The sequence below is a fragment of the Mercenaria mercenaria genome, chromosome 9 (genome assembly GCF_021730395.1).
Source record: "Mercenaria mercenaria strain notata chromosome 9, MADL_Memer_1, whole genome shotgun sequence".
NCBI lineage: Eukaryota > Metazoa > Mollusca > Bivalvia > Venerida > Veneridae > Mercenaria > Mercenaria mercenaria.
In genome coordinates this window covers 13,961,475-13,988,174 of record NC_069369.1, presented here as the reverse complement: position 1 = coordinate 13,988,174, position 26,700 = coordinate 13,961,475, and the positions used below count along the sequence as shown (strand labels likewise).

Below are 26,700 nucleotides of genomic sequence, written 5' to 3'. Positions count from 1 at the left end.
GTCAGGATCCATGCTGTTCGCTAACGGTTTCTCTAATTGCAATAGGCTTTGAAAGCGACCAGCAGTGATCGTGACCAGACTGCGCGGAAGCGCAGGCTGGTCTGGATCCATGCTGATTTCAAATGCACTATGTTGGGATTTTTACGGTGCGGCTCAATTATGTCTATCAGATGAAACCACGCTTAAATATATTTCAAGAAACTGTTTGTATAAGCTATTGAAATAATCTGTGCTAATACTGCTTCCATTTAGAATAGAAAAACAGCTGCTAAAGCCGAAGCCGAGAGTGTCATAATACAGATAATGTACAGTATAAGTGATATATCTTGCTTAGATGTTGCGCTCTTAGGGTTCACATAACCGTTCATAGTCTTCCTTCTGGTGCTAGGCTCATTAACAATTCTAGACATGTCTTTAAATTCACAGCTTTCTGAAAAAGAGAAAGTTTCGTCTTTATGTGAACATTACAATTAATTAAATCAAGTTAAAGAATGGTGTTTGAATATGAACGAAGACAGTATTTACGACACCGTTGGAAAATAGTTCGTATTAACCTTTACAATAAATAAACCAGAAGTAACGCGAAAAAAATGGTACTTATATACCGGTATATATACGTAGGTTTGACCATATTTCATATTATTGAAACCTGAGAAGACTTTTACCCATTTCTTCATGTTTCACACAGAGCAATCTAAAACTCTAAAACGAATTTAGACACAACAACTTGGATAAAATTGCTACTATGATTTTCTTAAGGGCAACTGTATGAAATGTCACGTACCAGTAATTATTTTAAGGTTCTTAAATTCCATTGACTAAGTACAATGGCTCCAAATGTAAGAAAAGAAAGGGAACCATCTCTGTAGCCTAGTGACAGAGCGCCTGGATCAACTGAGGGAGGTCAATGGTTCGCGTCATACCAACAGACGTAAAAAATTGTACTAGTAGCTTCCTCGCTTTGTGCTCAGTATTAAGAGGATAGTTTTAGGACTTGTCAGCCCTATGTCAGAATAATTTGACTGGGCGTGTTATCATGCCACGTGTCTACGACGTGATATTCAGTAAGAGAGCACTTTAAAGCTGGATATTGCACTTACTGCCATCGTTTATCTGACTGAAATATTGTTGAAAAAGACGCCAAACCGTAATTTAATCATACCCAACATATGGAAAAAAGTAGAAAAGACAGATGGGCTAGCAAAAGAAAGCAAAAAATACCAAGATACTACTTTTGAAAAAAAATGTATTCCCCCCAACCGCTTCATTTGAATGGCCGTGGTAACTGATACATGTATCATGTTATATTTGAGTAAAAGTTTAGTCAAATCCATCCATGAACCGGACACCAAATCGGGATGAGCATTCAATAACGGGACATAATTTTTTTTAAAAGATTATAGTAGATTATATCGTAGATTATAGTCCGTGCACTTCCTCTAAATGTCCTCTGTCATTGTCATTGAGCGCACTGAGCATACATTCCCTACAGTGGTTTAAGAGTTGTTAAAAGAACAATCATAATCTCCACAGATGCGAGGAATGTGATTTGTGGAAACTATGGTCCAAGACTAGTAAAACACTTGAGCCTTCTGTAGCCTAATTGAATATAGAGCTTTAAATTAATTTTATTATATAGATTAATTCAGACGGTACCTGATATTTTTCTCAATTTTAATATTCTGTTGATTTCAAACCAAACCTCCCAAAACACTTGCATACCCATAAAAACTCCAAGAACAATATTAGCAAAGTATTTTTGAGGCTGGGGAATTATTCTGTTGTTGAAGGCGAAGAAACATGTCACGGCTGAAAGTATAAAGTTTAATTTTGCTAAAATGCGGTCACCTCAACGCAAAAGTGGTGTAATGTATATAGTGGCGTAAAGAATCAATTAACTATTTTTATGTGCTGATATGACAATATGTGATACGTGATTATTAGTAAATAAAATGAGTATTGGCTCTTAACGTAAAGGCAAACCTTCCAAGTGTCTAGCTTGTTAACAAAGTAAATCCAAACTTGATTAAAAACATGATCTAATGAAATAAAATAACATTAAAATAATTCATATATCATAATAGAGCCATTAACGCAGTAAAATGACAAAATAGTATTACCTGCTAAAATAACTGTACTTTTTCCTAAGAACCAGTGACCCCAATAGAATATCTTTCTCAGTTTTGAATCGGGATTTGGTCGTAAAATACCAGTTAAAAGTTGAAGAGTTGAAGCACCTGTCACAGTAATACCTAGAAAACTATGGCTATCCGACTTCTGAAAGAACCAAACAATCATCACTATGAGAATACCAACATAGTGCGTTTGCGACAAGCATGGATCCAGAATCTGCGCAGTCTGGTCAGGATCCATGCTGTTCGCTAACGGTTTCTCCAATTGTAATAGGTTTTGAAAGCGAACAGCATGGATCCTGACCAGACTGCGCGAATGCGAATGCGCAGGCTGGTCTTGATCTATGCTGGTTGCAAATGCACTGTGTTTGTTTTCTCACGGTGCGTGCTCAAATGTTATTTGTGCAATTGAATTTGATCATACTGTCGCGTACACAATGAAAGTACGTCCTACAGTGAAACAAAATTCTGTTTCTCAGACAGAAACAATGATCAAAATATTGTAGTTTTGATAAATGTTATTGTACAAATAAAAAACAAAGACAAGTATCAAACAGGGAATGCCACGCACCAAGTTTCGTTCAAGCAATTGATAGAAGAAATCAGGCGTAAGAAGTTGCATACTTTATTATAAACTTGTTGAACGTCAAAACTGTAACACGAGGTAGGAAGGATCGAGAGTTAATCGTTTGAATTTTAACTGACAAAACATTCAATCAGTGTTTCATTACATAACATCAGAAATATTTTTATAAATTAACAAGAATCCAGCAATCTTAAGTGCTGACCTATAGACTGGTCAAAAGCACAAACTATGATCGTAGTTAGTAGTCAAGTAATTTATTATGTCTTTTGTTATCTCAACTGAACTAAGTCTGTTAGTTTGCTTGGTTTCATTTTGCTCCCATACTAACTTATTAGTTTCACAACTCTCGCTTGCTTGTCAGTAAACTTTATGTGAATAATCAATTGTGCAAAGGTTCAAATGCGCTATGCGTTAAATAGGTCCATCTATTTATTTTTATTCAAGGAATAAGGTCAGTAATTCGGTCGAAAATGTGCTTCCGTGGTGTAGTCGAAAGAAGTCCATAATAAATAGATCCTAATTTTCCCATTTTCTGCGTAAATTCGTGTAGAACGAGTGCTTTCATCACACTTTTTCGCTACTAGAATATATTCTGCATGAAATGGGACGGTTTTCATGTTCATACAACCCACATGGCAAGTTTTGCAGATCGAAACCGGAAGTAGGTGTTTATTGCGCGGAGGAGAGCAAATATGCGCCATTTTTAGGGTAGCAGACCACAACTGACTGGCATTTCACTAGGAACTATTCAACCCCCTATTTTCTTTTCATTTTTTCGTTAGTTTGTGATAGAACTTTCATGAAAAATTGGTGTAGGAAAAAGTGATGTTCTCTAAAGATACGTAAAGACGACATGAAGTTGTCGTTTTTTATATGAAACAAAGAAGGATTTGAATTACTGACCTTTAACCTATAAGAGCTGAAATAAGACTATTCTCGAGACACATCGCAATTAGTCTTTATAGCCATAAATCGGTTGTATATGATATAAAAGAGTGTTTCCAGTGCAAAATAATAATGAAATTCGACATTTTTTGAATTTTGACCTTATTTTATGTATATGCGCCTATTTCAGCAGCGATTTCTGGGATTAAAAGGCCAATACTTTGTCTCCAGAATGTCAGAAAATGCACAAAATGCATCCTTCTGGGTCTTATTCATGACGGAATGAATGATATTTCAAAATCCCAGTGAAAAATGATGCAAAAGAGTGGAACTTTTACCAAAATATACAATAAAATGTCCATAAGTCCAAAATTTAGCCCTTTAAATGGGTAGGGGGTGGCTTCTATTAAATGTCTGTATTTCTCTAAAATCTCGAAATTTCACAATGAAACTTGGCAATATGTTTGGTATTACATCTTTCTTGGAAATAGAGATGAAAATGGTGTGAAATTTGATAAGAAACATTTCTTATAGGAATAAGGTCAGTAATTCGGTCGAAAATGTGCTTCCGTGGTGTAGTCGAAAGAAGTCCATAATAAATAGATCCTAATTTTCCCATTTTCTGCGTAAATTCGTGTAGAACGAGTGCTTTCATCACACTTTTTCGCTACTAGAATACATTCTGCATGAAATGGGACGGTTTTCATGTTCATACAACCCACATGGCAAGTTTTGCAGATCGAAACCGGAAGTAGGTGTTTATTGCGCGGAGGAGAGCAAATATGCGCCATTTTTAGGGTAGCAGACCACAACTGACTGGCATTTCACTAGGAACTATTCAACCCCCTATTTTCTTTTCATTTTTTCGTTAGTTTGTGATAGAACTTTCATGAAAAATTGGTGTAGGAAAAAGCGATGTTCTCTAAAGATACGTAAAGACGACATGAAGTTGTCGTTTTTTATATGAAACAAAGAAGGATTTGAATTACTGACCTTTAACCTTCAAACTGTTATTTTATTGTAAAATAACCAGATACCGTTTTTAATTTGTCGACCACTACAAATATCAAGACGAAGCTTGCTACAGTTAACAACCATGTTATAATTGCCAGGGCTCGGTGAATCTGCAAAAGAAGAAAATCAAATACGCAGACAGATGATAAAATATAACCATATTGCTTCTATCCCGTGACAATATACAACTTACCTAAAACATTTCTATACATTTTCTTTGCACTTTCGTTACCGTAACTCAGTTTATGACGATAAAGAAAAAATAAAACTGAAAAGTATATTTCTGGAGGTAAGCAAAGAAGCAGTACAGAAACATTTGATTGTTTTAGAATAAAAGAAGAAAAATTCTAAATCGATATTTCCTGACCAAATGCCCTATCACAAACAGCGAAACAAGTTGTTATAATAATGTTAAAACGAATCTGCAAGAAGCTATACACAGTATAACCATGTAGGGATTCCAAGTACTTGTCGCAAACCTGACGAAAATCGTATTTAATAAAACAATTAAAGCTTACAGACTTCGTTCCAGATCAACTTTGTATAATTTGTAACAAATCAAATTTTCGAATAGCAAGAGAATGATAGAGAAAATAGAAATGGTATTTTTGTATCGACCTCTCAGCGTTGATAACAATTGATCTTACGGTAACAGGTGATCTTACTCGCGTTGGGTACAAACTGTATGACCTGCCCTTTTGGACTAGGACTTATTTTGTAGAAAATGTTACTTTGAATGGAATTTTCAAGCCACGTTGCAAGTATAGTATCAAATAGGTTCATTAAATATGATCTGTCTTCGAGCTTTAAATCTTGCACTTTGCTGAACTCTGAATTTCTGTCTTTATCAAATAGTGAGCTTACCTGAAACCATACTTTGCTTCCACATATTATTCTATTATTGAAACCATCTTTAAAATATCTTGCAATAATTGTTGCAGTACAAATTAGCCACATCCAACCAACCAGCATAAAGACGCCTAGAACGTAAAAAGTACATAACGATTAAAATTTAATAACATAAGCCATAACCATACTTTTGACATTTCTTGTATTGGTAAAAATCAAACAGATCATTTTTTGCTGTTTTTTTTTTTTTTTCTTTTTTTTTCTCAAGTATATGCTTGGAAACCTTTTTTTGGAATGTAGATAGTCCTAACCTATGTTTGGAGCAAGGGGCAATAAAATGTTTAATACAGATTCTGCTTCGGCTTACTGTTATGGAAAATATACTAGGTGGGAGCCATCTATGAATCAAATAGGGGGAGCAGTATGAATAGCAAACATAGGGACGGGAGCCAGTCTATTGAATAGCCAAACAAATTTTTTCAATACGTTAAAAACTAACTGAATATGTATTGACAGCATGAGTTGAATGACAAAGAACTTATTGCGGAATGTTAAACTAGGATTTCAGTTGAGAAAAGAAGTTTCTATTACTAGGATTAGGTATGAAGTTTGTAACTCTTTGGTAGTGCCGAATGATGAATTTGACATTTAAAAATTGTTTGGAAGTAGCATAATAAATATACTTAAATGTAATACAGAAGTAAAGAAGCATTTTGTTTGTCTGTAAAGCTTTTGAATATAGACAAATAGTGCTTTGTATGTTTCCATATTATAAAGTTTTAAAATATATCTAAATTGAACAAGTTACTAGTGAAAAAAAAACAAAGACAAATATCAAACAGGGAATGCCACGTACCAAAATCGCAGCCTCCCCAAAACGAAACCTACAGCACGCAGACGTGCACACCACAAACGCACACACATACACATACACGTGCACACACACAAAGTCAACACACGAGGACAAAACGAACAAACAAAGGAACACACACACATACACAAAGCCTACACAAGAGGACAAAACGAACAAACAAAGGAACACAGTGGGGCACCGCCTTGGAACGGTCAGTGGCATAAAGTCACATTAACTTGAACAGTAATGAGGTTTATCAAAGTACCATGTATTTGTTTAGCTATTGGTAATGATGATCCCCTGACCACGACACTTTCTTGAAAATTAACTTTCACATCAGATACAGGAGGCAGTTCTATGTGCTTTGATATAACATCAGTACCTGCATGTGATGTGAAACAAACATAAAACGGCGTAAATGCATAAACATTGCTTTAAAACTGAGCAATAGTTACTGTTAAAAATTATTATTAAGTCGTCATTGCACTATTTTGATTTGTAAGCAAAATTCCTGGCTTACTTCGTACAGTTTGATAAAGAAATGCTGTTATTAGCTATAAAAAGCCTCCAAAATCTATGGCGTGCATATGTCTGTATAATGTATAAAATATGGACGTATATTCTAATGAAATATTTCATATACTGTCATAAAGAGAGCCGCACACAAGTTCAGACGTTAACCTACCGGACATTACTGGCTCCGTTGCAAGCATTTGACCGACGTACTAATGGGCTTGTCAAATATTCATTGATTTAATAATAAATGCAATCGCTTTCATAAATAAAAGGCAATATATATTTTTTGCAATGACTTCTTTACGTTTTCTTTAAAATTTCAGTACCTTCATACATCGGTCCCCATGCAAGCATAAGGTAATAGTTATCAGATAAGTCGTAATGTTTCCTGGATTTATGCCCCTCTCCAATGTAAACAAACATTGACAAAGGACGTTTGAACCTGCAATACAATCTCCCGTCTTTATAGGTTCCTTGTATATCAAATAAGTCGTGCTGAAAAATAATTGCAGTTCAGATTTTTAAAAAAAATCTTATTGAAATACTTTATTTAGATAAAACACATATTGTTAAAAAACGGCATCTGAATACTTCAGTGGAAGTAGGTTCATACTTACAACTTGGTCATGTTTGGTAAGATGAGATACACGGAGTCGTTGTAATCATGCATTGGCGAATTATGACTACCAATGATAAATGACTTCAATCTGTCACTAGTATTAAGAAAAAAGAGTTTTAAATATGATGCTATAAATTTGTTATTCTTATACTACATAATGTTTTGATGTTTGTTCGCGTTGGAGCCTCAATACACCTTTCATACATATGTATATACCTTAAATTGTTGTTCATTATCATGTTTTAAATGGTTATATCCTCGCTGTATACCAGTCCCAACTTCACCTGTGGTGCATGTAATTGTTTCATCATCACCCTGAGTAAAATGTAAAATTATAAAACTTCTAACATTTAAATTAACCAGTGGTTAAATATTTCGCCTAAGTCTGTGAAAACCTTATTCAGTAGACACATTCATGCTTATGTTACGACATAAAACACCGAGCCCTAATTACCTATATTTCAATGTCATAAAATGGTTACAATAGTCACAACTTATCTGAAATGAAAACAACAGTGAGTTCAAGCAACTTTATATAATTAACGGCTGTCACATGACGATCTTAAGGTTGATGAAATCTAAAAGAATACTTTTAAAGCACGCGACAAAGCCGGATCATATCAAACTCGGTTTGATTGAGTGTGTTCGTCAGAGGTACAAAAATGTACTAAAACCCCTAAAATCCCCCACCCCAAGAAAGTTGTTTATTTTGTTTAAACAGAATCCATTTCGTACGGTTTACAATATATTCATTATACAATACTGATTTAAATTATTGAGGAGGATCTCGATCAAAAGCAAAACAATTATACAGTTCTCTTTGAATACAATACTGTAGTAAATACTCTATGATAGTGTTTATAATGTCGGAAATAATAAATTCTATTACGGAAAAAGTAGTCATAGAAGATTATAGAATAAGAAACTGTAAGTAAGATCGAAGAGCAAAGTGTGCATATTGGTATATTTCACTGTGGTGAAGATTGGTCTGATTTTTGTACGTTTGTAATATTTTTTGTTTTAACGTCTGCAGAAGCCTATGAGATATGTTCGCGACCAGGACCGAAAATTGAGGTCACCAACATATCCTTAGGGAATCTGCAGGAATGAATACACGAATAAGGCGTGTATAGTCACTATTCTTGTCAGTCAGGGCTGATATATTCGATCTTGTCAGATCGTTCAGCACGACTTTTATGTCGTGTTATTGGTACTGTTTAGTTTCTCAGTTTGAACATTTTGGCTTTGAAGACTCCAATATTCAAGTTTTCATAGCTTTGGGTATTGTATCCTGTGGATATGATACCTGCTTTTCAATTCTGTCTTTTGACAGTTCTTGTGATATGCAGGCTACATAACCTGAGATCCGCTTTCTAAATTCCACTATGTTTTGTTATGCTCATCGTTTTTTTCACTCATGACAAACCCATTAATTTAACAGGGGACCATTCACTGTTTTTTAAGGAATTACACGCTAGTGTATAATTGACTGTTCCATGTGCACCGCCGTACGAATACATCTGCGGATGTCTCTAAATTGTTTTTTTTTCTACTTGTAGCATGTGTGAATGCTGAGTTCTGCTCAACTCGGGGTTAGAGGGCATGGATGGTAGCATCAATTTCACTACGGTCCATCGTGGCTCCAAAATGTGCAATTTTCATTTTTCGTGTTGAATGACTGTAGAGTTCCACTTTTCATTCAAATAAATGCATCAATTTATCATATGTGATGATTTTTATTTGGATTTATTTATTTTTCTGAAAAGGCAACTGTTTTTTACTTCAGAGTTACGACAAAATTACAACGATGAATCGAAGGTTTAGAAGATACCGTGGAGAGGGCTGTGTAGCGTGTGCTATTTGGGCCGGTATATGAATAGAAATAATGGTATAGCATGTTGCGTATAAGAGGTATCGAGGAGAACAAGACTTCATGTCACTGCGTAGAATATTTGTATTGGCAAAGCATTACAAAATAATAATCAAGTAATCGAACGTAAAACCACTTTCAATCCGTTAAATGTCTGATCAGTAAAGACAGTAGCTCTGTTTGTAGGTGTTAGCAAGACTCACTGTTATGAATCAAATTACTTTCTAACATGTGTTGGTAAGTTTTGCTGAATCTTAACGTTACTTTAACTTCTGATGTTTGCGAAAATTAGGAAACGTAATACATTGTTACATCAGGAAGCAACACACATATCCTTCCTTGACCAAACATTCAAATTCAACGAGTCATGATGATTCATTTTAACTCCTGCATAACAGTCGCGACCGGACAATTTCTTGGATACAGAAAGCTTTAGTCCTTCGCATTAAACAGTCGTTACTACGTTAGGAGCTTTTACATTGAACGAACAATTTCAAATAATTTCTGTTTTCATGAATACATTTTAACACGAATTATGTAATGTGTTGTATCATTTGTTAACAGTCTACTCTTTCTCGTGAAAATTCAACAAATATCTTGCTGTTGACTGGAATATACTATCGACTAAATAACCATAAGGATTTAGAATATCATTCAGACAAATTCCCAAGGTTGATTAAAACTTCGGATGTGACGAAGCAATATTGTATTTTGTGGATTCGAAACGTATTGTTTCATTGCTCGACGATTGAATGCTTTATTTTCGTTGGTATCATGTCAGATTGTTCCCATTGCCAAGTAATCGTTTCATGTTATTGACTTCCAGATAAAACTTTAAGATCGAAGGTATAAAGAGTTGAGTTGCTCAACGGGGCTAGAAGGTGACGTAGCATGATTTCACTACGTCATGAACTGGCTCAATCAATCCGAACCTGCAACATTTTCGTTTTTGTTGTGCTGAGCGACTTTGGAGTTTCACTATATTTTTTCATCACGTATTACTGTTCTAATCGGGTTTCTGTTAAGGACACTGATGAAAGTTCAACAATTCGTTACCCGAATGCTGTAAAGTTTAACGTATGTTTCTAATAGCATGATAAAGCATTTTATGTATAAAGTTACTTGCTAATACTAAGGTTGATCATGGTTTGACAAAACTATAGGTAACGTCGTGCCAAGCTCTCATAAATCATAAAGAACGGTTCTGTCTGAATTTTTATGACAAAGTATATGAAGCACAATTAGGACAAAAAGTTAGAACGCTACGTAAACAATCTGATTGTACGCTGTAAAACTAAGAGACCATAAGATCGAATTAAATATGATATTTGAAAACAAAAGTCTCAACTTAGTGGTGAGAGGAGTATTAATCAAGGTTGCGATGAGTATCTGATTCATAGCAGAGCGACAATGTTCTCCTGGAAAGTTGATAAAGATGGTCTAAGTTCTTGTCTTACTTGATCCCTGTGAAAGTGGTGGAAATTGAGAAGTATGAAAGTGCGATGTTACTTAACTGAAATATGTGAAGACGGGTTAACTTAAACCAAAAAAGAACTTAATGCAAATACTTATAACACTGTTAAGTCGGCGAAGGTAATTAAAATGGCGCGAAAAGTCAGCGAGTATGATGATATTTAGGTTGTCATTATCACGGTTATTAGATAGGATCTATGATATTGTCAAGTAAAATTTAAATTTACTTGATGGCGAACATAGTCAGGGCTAATTGTCGGTTTCAATGCAGTGCGAAAATAGGCGAGTTGAATCGCAAGTGGTTAAATTTTCTGAAGAAAATGTTTATTAGCCTGCTTTATTTTTGTTATTTCATTTGATCTCAGTTTGTTCTTTTTTATTATTTTTATGTATTCTGTCAAATACAATAAACTTAACACTTGTGAATGATTCTTCTAGAATCTAGAATAATGAATCGCTCATCAATTCATTGCCATTTCGGCTATGGATATAATGTTAGTGTTAATGTTGGGAGACTACGTCTTTCCTAGGTATAATGGATATTAGAAAACGTGTATGCTGTATTCCGTATTAATATTTTCAAACATGGAAAAACGGTATTGTATCATATGCTTGTAAAAAATACCAGTATCGAATCTGCACTTCGGGTGTCTCCTAGTGACCTAACGCGTTTGCGCTAATACAGTACTCGTTATGAGTTCATTGAGATATAATCATATCGTCAATGCCTGATTACTAAATGGTAAATAATACGTCGATCGTTTGTTACCAATATCAAATATACGTTCAACATACTTTCATCATGTAACGGCGGGAGTTATCAACCAGTGCCGGATTCTTCCATCAAACTGTCTCGCATAGTAACTCATCCCACTATGAATAGAGTGGAGGACGAATGATTTAGACACTAATGTCGTTTATCAAATAGTCGGAGAATTACGCCCGCCGAGGATCGAATCACGACCCTGCGATCTGACGACGCTTACTATGCTAATTGGGGTTGTACTTATGCATTTGTGAACTATTGTATGCACTGATATTATACTGCATTAATACAAAATGGAAACAAGAAATAAAAAAAATATAAAAAAGCACCACTAGTTAGAACTAGCTTATGTTTACAATATATCACTTTACACTCATTAATGTCATTCACGTTAACTAACTGGAGTAACTTTAGAAAATGCACTGTCTGAAGTTTGAGTTGACAGTTCGATTCGTTTTCATGTCATTTATTAAGATAGAACTGAGACTTCTAAAGTATTTTCTCTTGATAAGTTTTCAATATCGATAATTGATTGGTCACCAAATGGTAAGAGCATTTACGAATCATAATGGCTTACAAGATTTTAGTACTGAGCAATATTTTGTTATCTTACGCTGTTTAAAGCAACTCAAGACACAAGATGTTAAGATAAACCAAGCAGATATTTGTGAGGTTGACTACAACAACAAGTCATTTAGCGTAGAAATGCTGTATTGACCCATACATTCACTTACACAAATTAATGTCTCTACCGTCTTCGGACATCCATTCATTCAATGAAGTAACATATGTCATTGCATTCGTTGTATCATATTTGAATTTAAATCACAAATTAAATATTCATAAAGTTATATAATATTATAAAGTCTTTTTCCAAAAACTGTTAATTTTTTCCTTCAACCATTTTATAAAAGTACACGTTAAACTTTACGTTACGTTAACGCAATTATCTTGTCAGACTTGTTCTTAAACAACTGAAATTGTTATCTTTTCCTACTCTTATATAGCATAATTCTAAAGATGCTTACCTGTGTTTTGCTTTATTTTACAGTATTGGTTTTTGAATATGGATGTAACACGGGTTAAAGAAAAAGTCTTGGAGGAAGAAAGGAGAAGTGCCGCTACAAAGGCCGATATAAAATATAAAAAAAAAAGACTTTCTATGTATTGTGAAAATTGTTTAGTTTAAAATTCTATTCTCCTTTGTTCTTGTTTATCATTAATTGTATAAATGACTTAAGATTTTTTCTTTAACACCGTTCTTTAGTATCATTCCTTTAGATAGTATTCTAATGTTCTTGATCATATTAAATATCATTCTACATGTCATATTGTAAGGCGATAGATAGTACTTCAAGACTAAAAAAATTTTAATTTGTAATTCAAATTTTTTCTTTCGGTGGGTAACGAGTGTAAAATAATCAGTTGGGTTAGACAGTACACCAGCTACACACCTGTCAAGTTGATATATGATGCATGTTTGTAATTGTTTATTATATCAAACCCACACGTTTTATACGTCAAATTGTCAGACAGTACATATATAATGATGTTTTTAGATATCTCGTGGAGAGGGTCTTGCAGAAGGGTCTAGAAGAGACCAGGTGCATGAGACCTAGGAAATGGGTTTCATAGATACTAAGATTAAGTTAGGCTTTAGATATGACATTTGTTAAGACTTAAGAAGTTACAAAATGAATTATGAAAGTATGTACGAAATATTCCACTGTGCAAATAAACATCAAAAACGTTCAGACTCGTGTTTGTGTTGTGCTACGCTACATACGGTCCATGCGTAGGCTCACCAAAAATGCTTGCAACATTTTCATTTTTATCGTGTTGAATGACCTGTAGAGTTTCCACTTTTTCTATTTCATATAAATGCATCATTTTTTCATATGTGATGACTTTACTATTTTGGTACATTTCATCATATTGTTTTTCTTGGAAAAGGTCAACATGTTTTTTAACATTCGACGTTATCGACAAAAACTTAGCAGACGATGAATTCGAAGGCAGTAGCAAGTAAGCACCGTGGAGGCTGTGTAGCGTTAGTGCTTTTTGGGCCGGTATATGATATATGAAATAAACATTGGATTACATAGCATCTTGTTTGCGATATAAGGAGGTTATCGAGGAGGAAACAAGACTCCGATGTCCACCTGCGCTAGAATAAATATTCGGCTATGGCAAAGCATTTCAAAAATAAAAATCATGTAATAACAGAACGTTAAAACACGATTTCCACATCCGTTAATACATGTCGTGATCCAGTAAAGAAGTAGCTTTTATGTAAGAGTGTTCAGCAAGACTCACTGGTTATTGAGAAAATTACTTCTCTAAACATCGTGTATATCTCTATGGTAAGTTTTGCTTGAATCTTAACGTTACTTCTAACTTCTGACTGATTCCTGCGAAAACTATGGAAACTGTACTTACCATTTGTTTATCATCAGAGAAGCCAACAGCAACATATCCTTCCTGTGAACCAAACATTTCAAATTCAACCGAGTCATTGATGACTTTATATGTAACCCCTGCATAACAGTCGCGACCGGAACATGTTCTTGGATACAGGAAACAGCCTTTAGTCCTTCCGCATTCAAACCAGTCGATTACCTCAAACGTTAGGGAGAGCTTTTAATATTGAACAGATACAATTATATAAAAGATTTCTGTATTTTCATGAAACATTTTAACAAGAATTATGTAATGTGTGTGTATCCTTTTGTTAACAGGTCAACCTTTCTCGTGAAAACTTCAACAAATATCTTGCCTGTTTGACTGGAATATACTATCGCTCTTAAATAACCATAAGGATTCTAGTATATACAGTACAAATTCCCAGGTTGTAATACCTTGGATGGTACGAAGCAAATATTGTATTTCTGTGGGAGTTGAAAACGTTATCGTTTCATTAGCTCTGACGATTGAAAGCTTAATTTTCGTTATGCGTATCATGTCAGAATGTTCCATTGCAAGGTAATCGTGTTCATTTCATATGACTTCACAGATAAAACTTCTACGATACAGAATGTATAAAAGGTTTGAGTTCTGCTCAACCCGGGGCTAGAGGGCGTGGACGGTAGCATGCATTTCCACTACCGTCCATGAACAGGCTCAATCAAACCGAGCCTGCAACATTTTCGTTTTTGTTGTGCTGAGCGACCTGTGGAGTTTCCACTTTTTCTATTCATACAAGTTATTACCTGTTCTATCGGCGTTTCTGTTACTGGCACACTAGCTGAAAGTTCAACAATCTCGTTCACCCAGAATGCTGTAAAGTTCTCAACGTAAGTAATTCTAAATAAAGTATGAAAAAATTTATATGTTAATAAAGTACTACTTGTCCATTATTACTTAAGGTTCGAAACCTCAATTCAGGTTGAAAACCCTTTCATGTAAGGAAGTCGTGACCAAACAAACAATATTAAAATTCACTACAACGAACACGGTTCTGTTGAAGTGTTTATTATTACAAATGTATATGCAAGTACAAATTTAGACCAAAAAGAGCCAAACGCCAACGAACACAATCGATGCAACTGTAAAAACTAAAGCACCCGGACTAAGATGCGAAATAAATTGGCATGCTCTGAAAACAAAAGCTCAACAGGGAGAGCGCAGATCTACAGATCATAGGGCCGTGAGTTTGATTTCCAAGCGAGGCGAATGTTCTCCGTGGAAAGTTGATAAAAGACATTGTGTCTAAAGTTCTTAGTCCTTCACCTCTGATCCCTGTGGAAAAGTTGGTGGTAAATTGAGAACAGGTTATGAATGGTGCCCGCTGTTACTTAACTGAAATACTGCTTAACTTAAACCAAACAAAGAAACTTAATGCAAAACCCTATAACACTGTACAGTCGGCGAACGATAATAAAAATGGCGCGAAAATGTCAGGCGAGTCTAAGAATGATAATTTAGGTTGGTCAGTTATCACGGTAAATTAGATAGGCATTCTTATGATACTTGTCAAGTAAAAATTAACATTTACTTGAATGGCGAAATAGCTCAGGCGGCTAAGTTGTCGGTTTTCAATGCAGTGCGAAAAATAGCACGAGTTCAAAACTCGCAAGAGGTTTATTTTCTAAGAAAATGTGTTATGTAGCCTTGCTTTATTTTTGTTTTATTTCAGTTTGATTCTCAGTTTGTCTTCTCTTTTCTTATTTTTTTATATTATCATCATTTCAAAATTACAATAAACCTTTAGAACTTGTCGAATGATCTTCCTAGAATCCTCAGAATAATGAAATCGCTCATCAGAAGCTTTTTCAATGTTCGCCATTTCGAGCTATGGAATGATATGTTAGTGTATAATGTGGGGATACTGTACCTTCTTTCCATAGGTATAAATGGATATTTTAGAAAAACCCGTGTATGCTGTATTACCGTATTACATGTATTTTCAAAGCCAGTGGAAAAACCGGTATTGTATCTATGCTGAAAAAAAAAGTAAAAAAAAAGTTTACTTCAACCCAGTATCGAACTCTGCACTTCGGGTGTCATACCTAGTGGCCTAACGCGTTGCGCTAATACAGTACTTCGTTCATCGAGTCTCAGTTTGAGATACTAATCCATATCGTCTATGCGTGATTTACCTAAACTGGTAAATAATACGGTCGACTGCGTTTGTTTACAAATATCAAATTATCGTTCGATTACTGTACTAATAAACTTTGATAATGCGGCAGTTGACCTCAATACAGCTGACACTGTTTATTTTCCAATACAGGTAAATCCAATAGTTGCTGCACAAAAGATCTATGAAGGATTATCTTTAAACACCCCTAGACTTATTGGACTCACCTGCCACATTATCAAAGTTTATTAGTACGTATGTTTTTGGGTTTAACGCTGTTTTCAACAGTATTTCAGTCATGTAACGGCGGGCAGTTAACCTAACCAGTGTTCCTGGATTCTGTACCAGTACAAAACTGTTCTTCGCAAGTAACTGCCAACTTCCCCATATGAATCAGAGGTGGAGGACGAATGATTTCAGACACAACGTCGTTTATCAAATAGTCACGGAGAACATACGCCCAGCCCGAGGATCGAACTCACGACCCTGCGATCCGTAGACCGACGCTCTACCTACTGAGCTAATTGGGCGGGTTGTACATATGTATGTGAACATATTAGATATGCACTGAATATTATACAGGCGACTTCAAACAAAAAGAAAACAAGGAAATAAAAAAAAACATATAAAAAAAGCCACCACTAGGTAATGAAAATTAGCTTAATGTTTACAAAATATCACTTTTACACCCCTCATTAATGTCATGGTCACGTTTAACTAAACCTGCAGTATACCTTGTAGAAAATGCGCAGCGCCTGTGCTGACAGTTTTGAGTTGCACACGTTCGATATCGTTTATTCCATGTCTTTATAAAAGATCAGAATCAGACTTCTTTAAAGTATTTTCTCTTTAATAAATGATTAATATCGATACATTGATTGTGTCCACCAGAGGTAAAGCATTTACGAATTCATAATGGTCTACAAGTTGTGACTCAATATTTTGATTATCTTCGCTGTTCTAACAGCAATACTTAATGACACGAAGATTTAAGAAACCAACAGATATATCTTAAGTTCTGACTACAAAAACAAGTCATTACTTAGCAAATGCTGTTTACCCATACATTTACTTACACAAATTTAATGTCTCCTACCGATACATTCGGAGCAGTCCATTTCATTTCAATGGAAGAAACAGATATGTCATTGCTGTGTGTAATCATATTCTGAAATAAATACACAAATTAATATTCATAAATATATATATATATATATAGTCTGTCCAAAACTGTTCATTGTGTTCCTCTCAATCTCATTTTATCAAAAAGTCACGTTAACTTTACGTCTAGCCGTTGAACGCGCATATTTCCTTGTTAGAAAACTTTGATCTCCTGTAAAACAACTCTTGAAAACGATATTATCTTCTGTTTTATGATAGAACAAAGGATGTTTAAGGTCCTGATCGCATGTCCTTTCAATGATTCTAAGCTAGTTATTGGCTTTTATATTGTTTTTTCCCAAGTTAACGAATGTACGTCAAAACATAAGAATTAAATTCAGTGTATATCTTACATTTTTGCCACCAAAACAGTCATAGGCTTGCGTTTTGTTTGTTGGCCATTCAACGAACTGTCCCACAACTCGCTCTATGTCCCCATACTTAGGTCGTGCCCGAATCTGTATGCCCTTTAATCTTTGTCCAGACAGCATTCCACTTACTGTCACTGTATAAGGGACAAAAATCATGAATGTATACTGTTAGTTTAAAGAATTGAAAAACGACTGACTTTCATCAAATTATTTGATATTATTATTATTATTATTTACCAGATTTTTATAGCGCTCTTTTCATCCATAAAATAAACGTTCAAAGGCGCTGTTTAACTTCTTTCGATATATGGAGAATAAAAATCACATAATAATAAAAGAAATGCTGTAATTCGGCATGTCTTGTTCTAATATACTTCTTGGAAAATTAAGACAAGGACTATTGCGTAAAACTCTTATAACTGTCAACCAAGGAGGGATTAATGTAAGACAAACCACGAACTAAGGTCTAAGCTTTATTTGTGCCCTTCAGATGATTTGAATTATGGTAGTCTTCGGTATTTTATTTAATGGACTTTAGGATTTTATGAGCACGTTGAAGTAGTTTTTACAGAGCAATAATCATGAACATTTCAGCGTTTTGGAATGCTAACAATGTAGGCAATCTTGTGTTGTTTAAACGCATTGCATAGTTGCATAAACCCATCACATTTATTTGCGATTACATTCGTGTTGAAAAGCATTTCGGAGCTATGTCTTACAGTACAGCTAAACGTAAAACAAACGATCAAAACAGGTATAAATCAAATCCCTGAAAGGATGACAGCCAATGCTTACTGAGTGATATTTCAACCGATTCACTTGAAGAATCAACATTTCATTGTGCAAAGACCGGTCATGACTTGAACAATGTTGTTAGAGGTCCACTAGACAATGCTACATGCCAAATGTCTAAGCTCTGAGCATTATGGTTCAAGACAGGAAGATTTTTAAAGGTTTTTCCTATACAACTCTATGTAAAACTAAGTTTGCCCCAGGGCAAATTTCAACCCTAGCCATAACCCTAACCCTAAACCTACTTCTAACCCCAGAGCGGAGTGATTCTGAATATTTTGAATGTAAATATAAAATATTTGTGTGATGCGGTCACATAACTCAAACGATCCGAGTTGAAATTTGGTAGTTGATTTAGAGCTATAGCCGGTTGCCAAAGCACTGGCTAAAAAGCAATGCCAAACTAGTTCAGGGGAAAAGTATCGTGGCTATGTGACACGACTGACTGCTGTACATATACATAAATTTACCACTTAGCTCACCAAATCAAAGTATTTGTTTCATATAAGGCGGTCAAAAACAAACATTTTCGACTGGACTCGACTACTACTCTAGCTATAATTTTTGATATTTTCTATCTCTCGTTGAGGAACATCACTGCATGAAAATTGTCATGGTGTACAATTTATTTCAAAATATTACGGGGGTATATTGACAATTGCAGGTACCGCAGTTGTACTGTAAATCGGCTTTATGAAAACAGTATTCAATGAATCAGATATAAAAAAATATTAGCAAAGACATATAACATATTTCCAGTCCATATTTTTGTTCGTACACATATACTAAAATCATTCAAAAAGTCGTTTGAAATTTACTTATCAGAATGCAATTTCAGACTCAGAGTTATTATCATACATTGTAGAGTTTCTGACGGAGAATATCTGTATGTATTTACTGTCAGCAGGAAAGGACACGGTGTCGTCTGGCGTTGGTGGCCATCATGTTTTGGAAACATCGTTAAACATGTCTCCCGAGGGGGTCCAGTTGGATATCCGTGTACTGAAAACAAAAACAAAAACACAAGAGGGTCATGATGACCCTGGATCGCTCACCTGAGTAATATGAGCCACATGTTTCAAATGGCAAACTGATGCTAAAATATTAAGAATTAGGTCAGTAGATCACATTCGTGGTAACTGAAAGTCAGTTTTAAGATCGGTGTGCAAAACTGTACATGTCATCCAAAGTTCAAGGCTGTATCTTAAAAAACAAGAAAGCAGGTCAGTAGGTCAAGGTCATAGTCAAGTGATCCCTTATCGCTTGGGGTCATCAGGTAATTATAATTAAACATTCTAGGAAATATGATCCGATAATTTTTGAGGTATTTTTTCCTGTATAACTCATAATTATAAAAAGTGACCCCCAGGGAGGGGCCTCTTTTCACCACAGGGGCATAATTTGAAGAAACCTTTTAGAGATCCACCAGGCAATGCTTCATACCAAATACCAAAGGCCTATGCCTTGAACTTTCATACAAAAAGATCTTTATTTTTTTTTCCTATATAAGTCTATGATAAACTTGGTACCCACAGGGGTGGGGGGGGGCCTCTTTTCACTTCAGGGACAAAATTTGAAAAATTTTAGTAGAGAAACACTAGGAAAGGCAACATACCAAATATCAAAAGCCTAGGACTTGCAGTTTCAGGCAAGAAGAAAGTTTTTTCCCCATATAAGTCTATGTAAAACTTGAGACCCCCGGGGCAGGGCCTCTTTTCACCCTAGGGGAATAATGTGATCAATTTTGGTAGAGGACCACAAGGCAATTTTACATACAAAATATCAAAGGCTTGCGTCTTGTGGTTTTAGACAAGAAGATTTTTAAAGTTTTTTCCTATATAAATCTATGTAAAACTTGTGACCCCCGGGGCGGGGCCTCTTTTCACCCCAGGGGCACAATTTGAACAGTCTTGATAGAGGACCACAGGATTATGTCACATGCCAAATATTAAGGCCCTATGCCTTGCGATTTTAGACAAGAAGATTTTTAAAGTTTTTCCTTTCGGTTGCCATGGCAATCAGAGTTCTGCATGGAATTAAATTCATTGAACAATTTTGAAAGGGGACCACCAAAGGATCATTCCTGAGAAGTTTGGTGTAATTCTGCCCAGTGGTTTTCAAGAAGAAGATTTTTATATAAAATGTTGACGGACATTGAGCGGTCACAAAAGCTCACCATGAGCCTTTCGGCTCAGGTGAGCTAAAAAAGAAGACAAAACTTTCGATAGTACTTTACTGCTTTCATAATAAATTAATGCAGACTTACATTTCATACTTGATGGGGTTCATGAACTAAATAGGTGTTAAGTAAAATAGAAAAAGTGGAAACTTCACAGGTCGCTCAACACGACAAAAACGAAAATGTTGCAGGCTCGGTTTGATTGAGCCTGTTCATGGACGGTAGTGGAAATACATGCTACCGTCCACGCCCTCTAGCCCCGGGTTGAGCAGAACTCAACATTTACACATGCTAAAGACTCGTTATGTTAAAATTCAGAACACTAAGACCAAATGTCCTACTTTTATATTTACGCGTTACGTACAATTTGGTGTTTCAAACCGTTTATATGTAAAAGGAGACGCTTTAAGATGATTATTGTTAGGTGCACGAGTACTGCTTGAATTTACCATTGTTATAAATATCACATAATGAAAGAATAGTGTGAAGCATATTTTATTCGAAAATACCCCTATGTTTCGGAAAATATTAGAATATTTTTACCAGACATTGAGGTTAAATCACCTTGAGCCCTCGGCATAATAATAAACAATGTCGTGCGCTCGAGATAAAATGTCGTTTGCTAGTTATAATTAGTCCAGCGATGGATACAAGATATCGTGCGCCCGACATATCATGCCATGCGCTAGAGTTAATATGTCGAGATCTACAGGTAAGATATGTGCTCGTATGTTGTTTTTTTTTTTTTATCAAAAAAGATGCATTCTGGTCAAAATAAAATGTCGTGTGCTCAGGATAATATTTCGTGCGCTCGAGATAAGATGTCAAGTGATAGAGATAATGAGTCGGGCGCTCGAGTTAGAGTGGTCTTACAACAAGACAAGCATAATAGTACTACATTATTACCCTGAGTTTTAAAGCTAACCATTGTATGAATAAAGACATATTGAAAGATATCCCACCGATAAGAGAGGCCATGTTCTTCTACATATCAAGTAAAGTTAATTTTAAAACAAAGGTCCATGAAAAAAATATGAAAGCCATATTTCTTTGACAAAACAGTCGATTTTCTAAGTGAGTCATCTATTGCAAAAATGGCGTTTTTGGATACAACAGAGCTTCCGATTTATACTTATAGGTCCGTCCATAGCGATTTGTCTCATAATTTTTCACATACCCCTATGTCGGCTAAATTATTATCACACTGAAATGCATGTTTTATCTTTGCAAAAATCTATGGATTCCTTCAGATGAGTTAAAGTGATTAAATCATTTAAAAATGACGAACAGTTAACATAATTATTGACCGCAACATTAAGGAGTGAGACGGCAAAACGCATGATATTTAACTCGTTTTGCTTGCGACTGATGTAGTCCTTATGTAATCATATATATATAAACTTATAAAACTTGTAATACTTAAATGCTCATAAGAAAATTGAATATGTGCAAAGAATTGAAAACCAGGTTTGTGAATGTTTGATAAAATAAAAATGTTTTAACTTATTGTTCAAGCAAACATTGTATTTATACCAAATTTCGGATTTAAACTACTTCGGAGTTTAATTCGTGTGCAAGGTTTTACTTTGTTGAGACGCAATGAGGTTTTCAAAGTTTTACTTTCATAACATAAAAATTTGAGTACATATTTATCGACAATAAAACCTCTAAATGTTCTATGTTCCTATATGATGTAAATTACAGACAAAAAGTGTAAAAAGGGTTATATAATTCCTACTGTTTATTTTTTGTTTCTGATAAAGGAGTTAAGGACCGACAAAGTGTGTAAAATATTAGCCATTTTAGAATGATGTACTTCTTAAACTCGTTACCATTACCCATCATTATCCAATATGTATATGTGCTGTGCCATGAGAAAATCAACATAGTGGGTTTGCGACCAGCATGGATCCAGACCAGCCTGCGCATCCGCGCAGTCTGGTCAGGATCCTTGCTGTTCGCTTTACAAAAGGCCTAATGGTAATAATTCAGGGATTTTTGTTGCTGAAAAGCATGGATCCTGACAAGCCTGCTAATATTAGCCAGTTTTGAATATGCTTCGTAAACTAGTTGTTCTTACCCATGCAACCTATAATGTGCTGTGTATTATTATGTGTTCAGAAGCAATAAAATATGATTAAATCAAAAAGCAAAACCCTGTCTTTTTTGAAAAAGAATCATATGCACTTAAGCGTGGTCCTGATTTTGCCGGCATAGGGGTATGCGCAAAATTATGAGACAAATCGCTACATTGTAGAATTTTGAGACGAACTTGTTTAGAGAAATTAACCGCCTTGACAATTTTGGTAGAGGGCAACCCAGAGAACGATTGTGCGAATTTGACTCTCGACCAAATTTGTTCAAGCCGTCGCCGCCATAAGTGATGAAATAAATAAAACAAATTACAGAATCGTTAGACAACTTTTGAACATTGTTTGAAGGATATACTCAGAAACTTCAATTTAGAATGAACAGTTATATCATAACAACTTATTCAAATTATATGTACAAATTATCAAATGTCACAAGAATTATAAACTCCTTTAATAAGGTTTTTCAATGTAAGGTCACGATGTGCCATAAAACCTTCACGAAATCATCGTCTTTGTTGCAACAGGGTAACGAAACAATTGCCTTCGTTACAACAGTGTCAATTGATGATAAAGAAACCCATCGCCTTCATTGCAACAGTGTGTCACGTGAAGCTATATGAAACCACCGCCGTCATTGCAACCGTGTGTCACGTGAAGCTATATGAAACCACCGCCTTCATTGCAACAGTGTGTCACGTGAAGCTATATGAAACCACCGCCTTCATTGCAACAGTGTGACACGTGAGGCTTTATGAAACCACCGCCGTCATTGCAACCGTGTGAGAAAGGTACTGTAATGACAATTAGGAAGTGTCAAAATATTTTATTTTTATCTGATAAAATACAAGAATTAAATACATAAACGTCACTTAGAGCACGAAAGTCATCTACATCCCAGGGCGTAGTTTTGGTGACTGCACCGGAAAGAGTCGCTCTACATGCAATAAAAGTGGAGACTTTCTCACGTTACAGTAAGCTCAATTCGGGACGTGATTATCACATGTACTCTATTTCACTCTTACATCGGCGTTGTTGTTAGTCATTAACTTAAGACATTACTTGTCAGCTTCAGAATATTTGAAATGTTAAAGTTAATTTGACATCCATAACACGGAAATCTAGCTTTAAAGATTTTATTTTCGCCTACAGTTAACGTATAAGTTTATAAATCAAGGTTAACCTATATACCGTTAATTTGTGTATAATGGCGGATTCAAATAGCCCTTAGTTCTTTTGCTCTGTAGACTGTTTTTCCTTCTTTTCTCGGCATGTTTTGCTGAAATCTTATGACAGATCTATGCTTGACATGTAGTTAGCATTTTCATAATGAAACAATAACATGACAGAATTTGTGATGGAAACTTAGATCATACACCACCACTACAATTTGGGGTCTCATTTTTAGCTGATTTTGCAGTTTGTGTGTTTGACTGAAAATATTATTTCTTGCATTAAAAATGACCCCCACTTTTCTTTTGATTTTTATTCAGCACTGGCAATATTCTTCAAGAAAATGTAAGTTACATACATTTAAAATGGGTCCTGATGTGTGCTGCGGCCATTGTAAATATGTCAATTTTCTATAGAATAAAGAACAGCTAGTCTTATTTCTTACCTACGATTTCTTTCTTCCGGAACTGCTGCTTTGCAGTAAATAATTTTAAGGACGACATTCGATTTGATAAAATAGGTTACTGCTCTTCAAAAATAATACAAGACTGTTTTCCTGTTAATTAAAATGTTCACATTCTCTTTCAAAAGGTACGTTTTGAAAACAAATTACAAAGATTGCTATATGAATGTACATTGTCATGACGTGATATTACTCTGACTTCATCAAGCATGACGTCACGCGGGCTTATTTTTGACGGCGAATGCGTAATAGTCGAGGCGTATAGAACTAAATGTGGGTGTTACAAAAGGGCCATCCCCCTAGTAAGTAGGATAACATATATAACACATATCTCTAAACTCATGAATACCTTCATTTTTCTTGTCTTACAGTGACACAATTGAAAAAATGTGGTTAATGCATTTAATTAGATTATATCCCGAAATATTTGCCTTTACTACTAATTTTCCTAAGAAGGCGTCGCGCTTATTGAAAATATCTGAAAGAACTATTTATGCGGACGAAGCAACAGCACCGCACAAGAATACTTATTTTTTTAAAACATGCGTCATTTAGCCTGCTCTGCATAAAATATGTGTAATAAAACCAACTCGCACTGAGTACAGACATGCTCGACTATTTGTCCCGGACGTTTATGGAAGAACAGAAGCATGAGAATTATAAGGAGGGAGAATTAACAGAAAAGGGTTAGGTATTCAGACTTTTTCAGGATTTTTTTTTGTTCCTTTCAAAATTAATTCACAGCGTTAAATTTCACTAATCAGAATATACTAAGTAGAAGCTAAAATTGACGAATATAATATGTAAATAGTGATTATGGTGATACTCGAAAGATTGTGCTGACAGTGTCACCATTGTGCTAACACTGTAATTGTAACGGTAATTTTCTCTGATTGAACTTAAATTTGCGACTTTTTAAGATATATCGGCTTATTACGAATATGAAACGTTCACTGATTGTATTGACGTACTTCCGGTTTAATCAGTCGGGTATACTAGTCTTATGTGGCGATTTGAACATTGGCTCATCCTGGGATGTATAAATGAACGACAAAGAGCGTTCTGATGCTTCCTTGATTGTATTATGACCATATTGTATCTTCTATTTAAATTACCGCATCATAAATGTTACCATCATCTAAATTCAACACCCATTCAAAACCATATTGGACTAAAGAAGTAGCATCAGCTCACTCATTGCAAAGGAAAAACGTCAACAGTGGATGGCCGCTGGGAGACTGCGCGATGCTTGAAACTGCTTTTTCAGGTCATATAAAAAGAGAAGTGAATCAGATCCTGCATGAGCTCTGTAGATTTCATTCAATTCATATAGCATGCTCCCCCACTATTTAGCAGAAACGAAACAACTTATACGTTACATTCTAAACGTAATAAGGGTACTAACGTTTGTCAATATGCGTAACATGGTAAGCTGTTTAGTTTGACAACGTCAAGAGGGCAATATAGATAGGCACATTATTTCGGAGTGTCCTGTTTTCGCCGAAAGTAGAAAATCATTTCTGGTAACAGTTCTCCAAAATTTTGGACCGCCAGTCTACCAGCACATTTGCTGTGGAACCACAGAGCATTTTTGCGATGTCTAATAGTTCCTGATTTTCTGAATTTTCTAAGTTCTGATGCTAGCAGGTTCCGGTGCTATATAAACTTCACGTATGACTTCATGTACAGCGTGCATACAAATTATTTTGTTAATTCAAAATAAGAAGTAATTTTGCCCAAGACTATACATGTATGTATTTGCGGAAGACATAATCATGAGTCTTTCCATTTAGATATCTTGTATTTCGTTTCCGCAAGATACCTAAACACAGGAAAAAGACCATTTTAAGTACACTAGGGGATCATTATATATAGCCTAATTAAACGCGAGTCTCAGATTTAATAAAAACACTGTAAACACTAAATTGTACAAAGTCGTAACAATTTGCTTTATCATCCGTTTAAGTAATATTTGCACTATCTACTTGGTGATGTATGGGAAAAAAATGCTCATAAGATTATATTTTTTTCATATACTGGTTAAATGTATTTAAGAAATAAATTTTTTTCGGTGTTCATGAATAGGATTGGCAAATCCATGAATCGCGCTAGCGTTTCATGTTTTGTTTGCCGATCCTATTCCGTCGTTCATTTCGCATGAACACCGAAAAATAGTTTCATTTCTTATATTTCTTTTCCATTTGAAAACTCATAAATTTCACACATTTTATATAATTTTACACTAAAATCAGTTTACCGGTCATTCTGTTCACCAGACGGAACAACTGCGACGTCATATATAGAACGTTCTCCCTGACTATACGCGAAC

The 26,700-nt window shown here is 35.1% G+C and overlaps 1 protein-coding gene across 1 annotated transcript; it reads right to left on the bottom strand.

Moving 5' to 3' along the window:
- LOC123547746 (putative ferric-chelate reductase 1) lies at positions 1-26,700 on the bottom strand. Its single transcript, XM_045335003.2, has 14 exons — positions 26,629-26,700; positions 19,325-19,468; positions 17,657-17,808; positions 17,219-17,310; positions 14,773-14,866; positions 14,003-14,200; positions 7,671-7,769; positions 7,162-7,330; positions 6,585-6,701; positions 5,482-5,597; positions 4,641-4,727; positions 2,121-2,277; positions 1,657-1,809; positions 1-430 (listed from the first exon to the last, which is right to left on the bottom strand). The coding sequence occupies exons 1-14, from the start codon at positions 26,666-26,668 to the stop codon at positions 249-251; spliced, it is 1,800 nt and encodes a 599-aa protein (XP_045190938.2). The 5' UTR covers positions 26,669-26,700; the 3' UTR covers positions 1-248.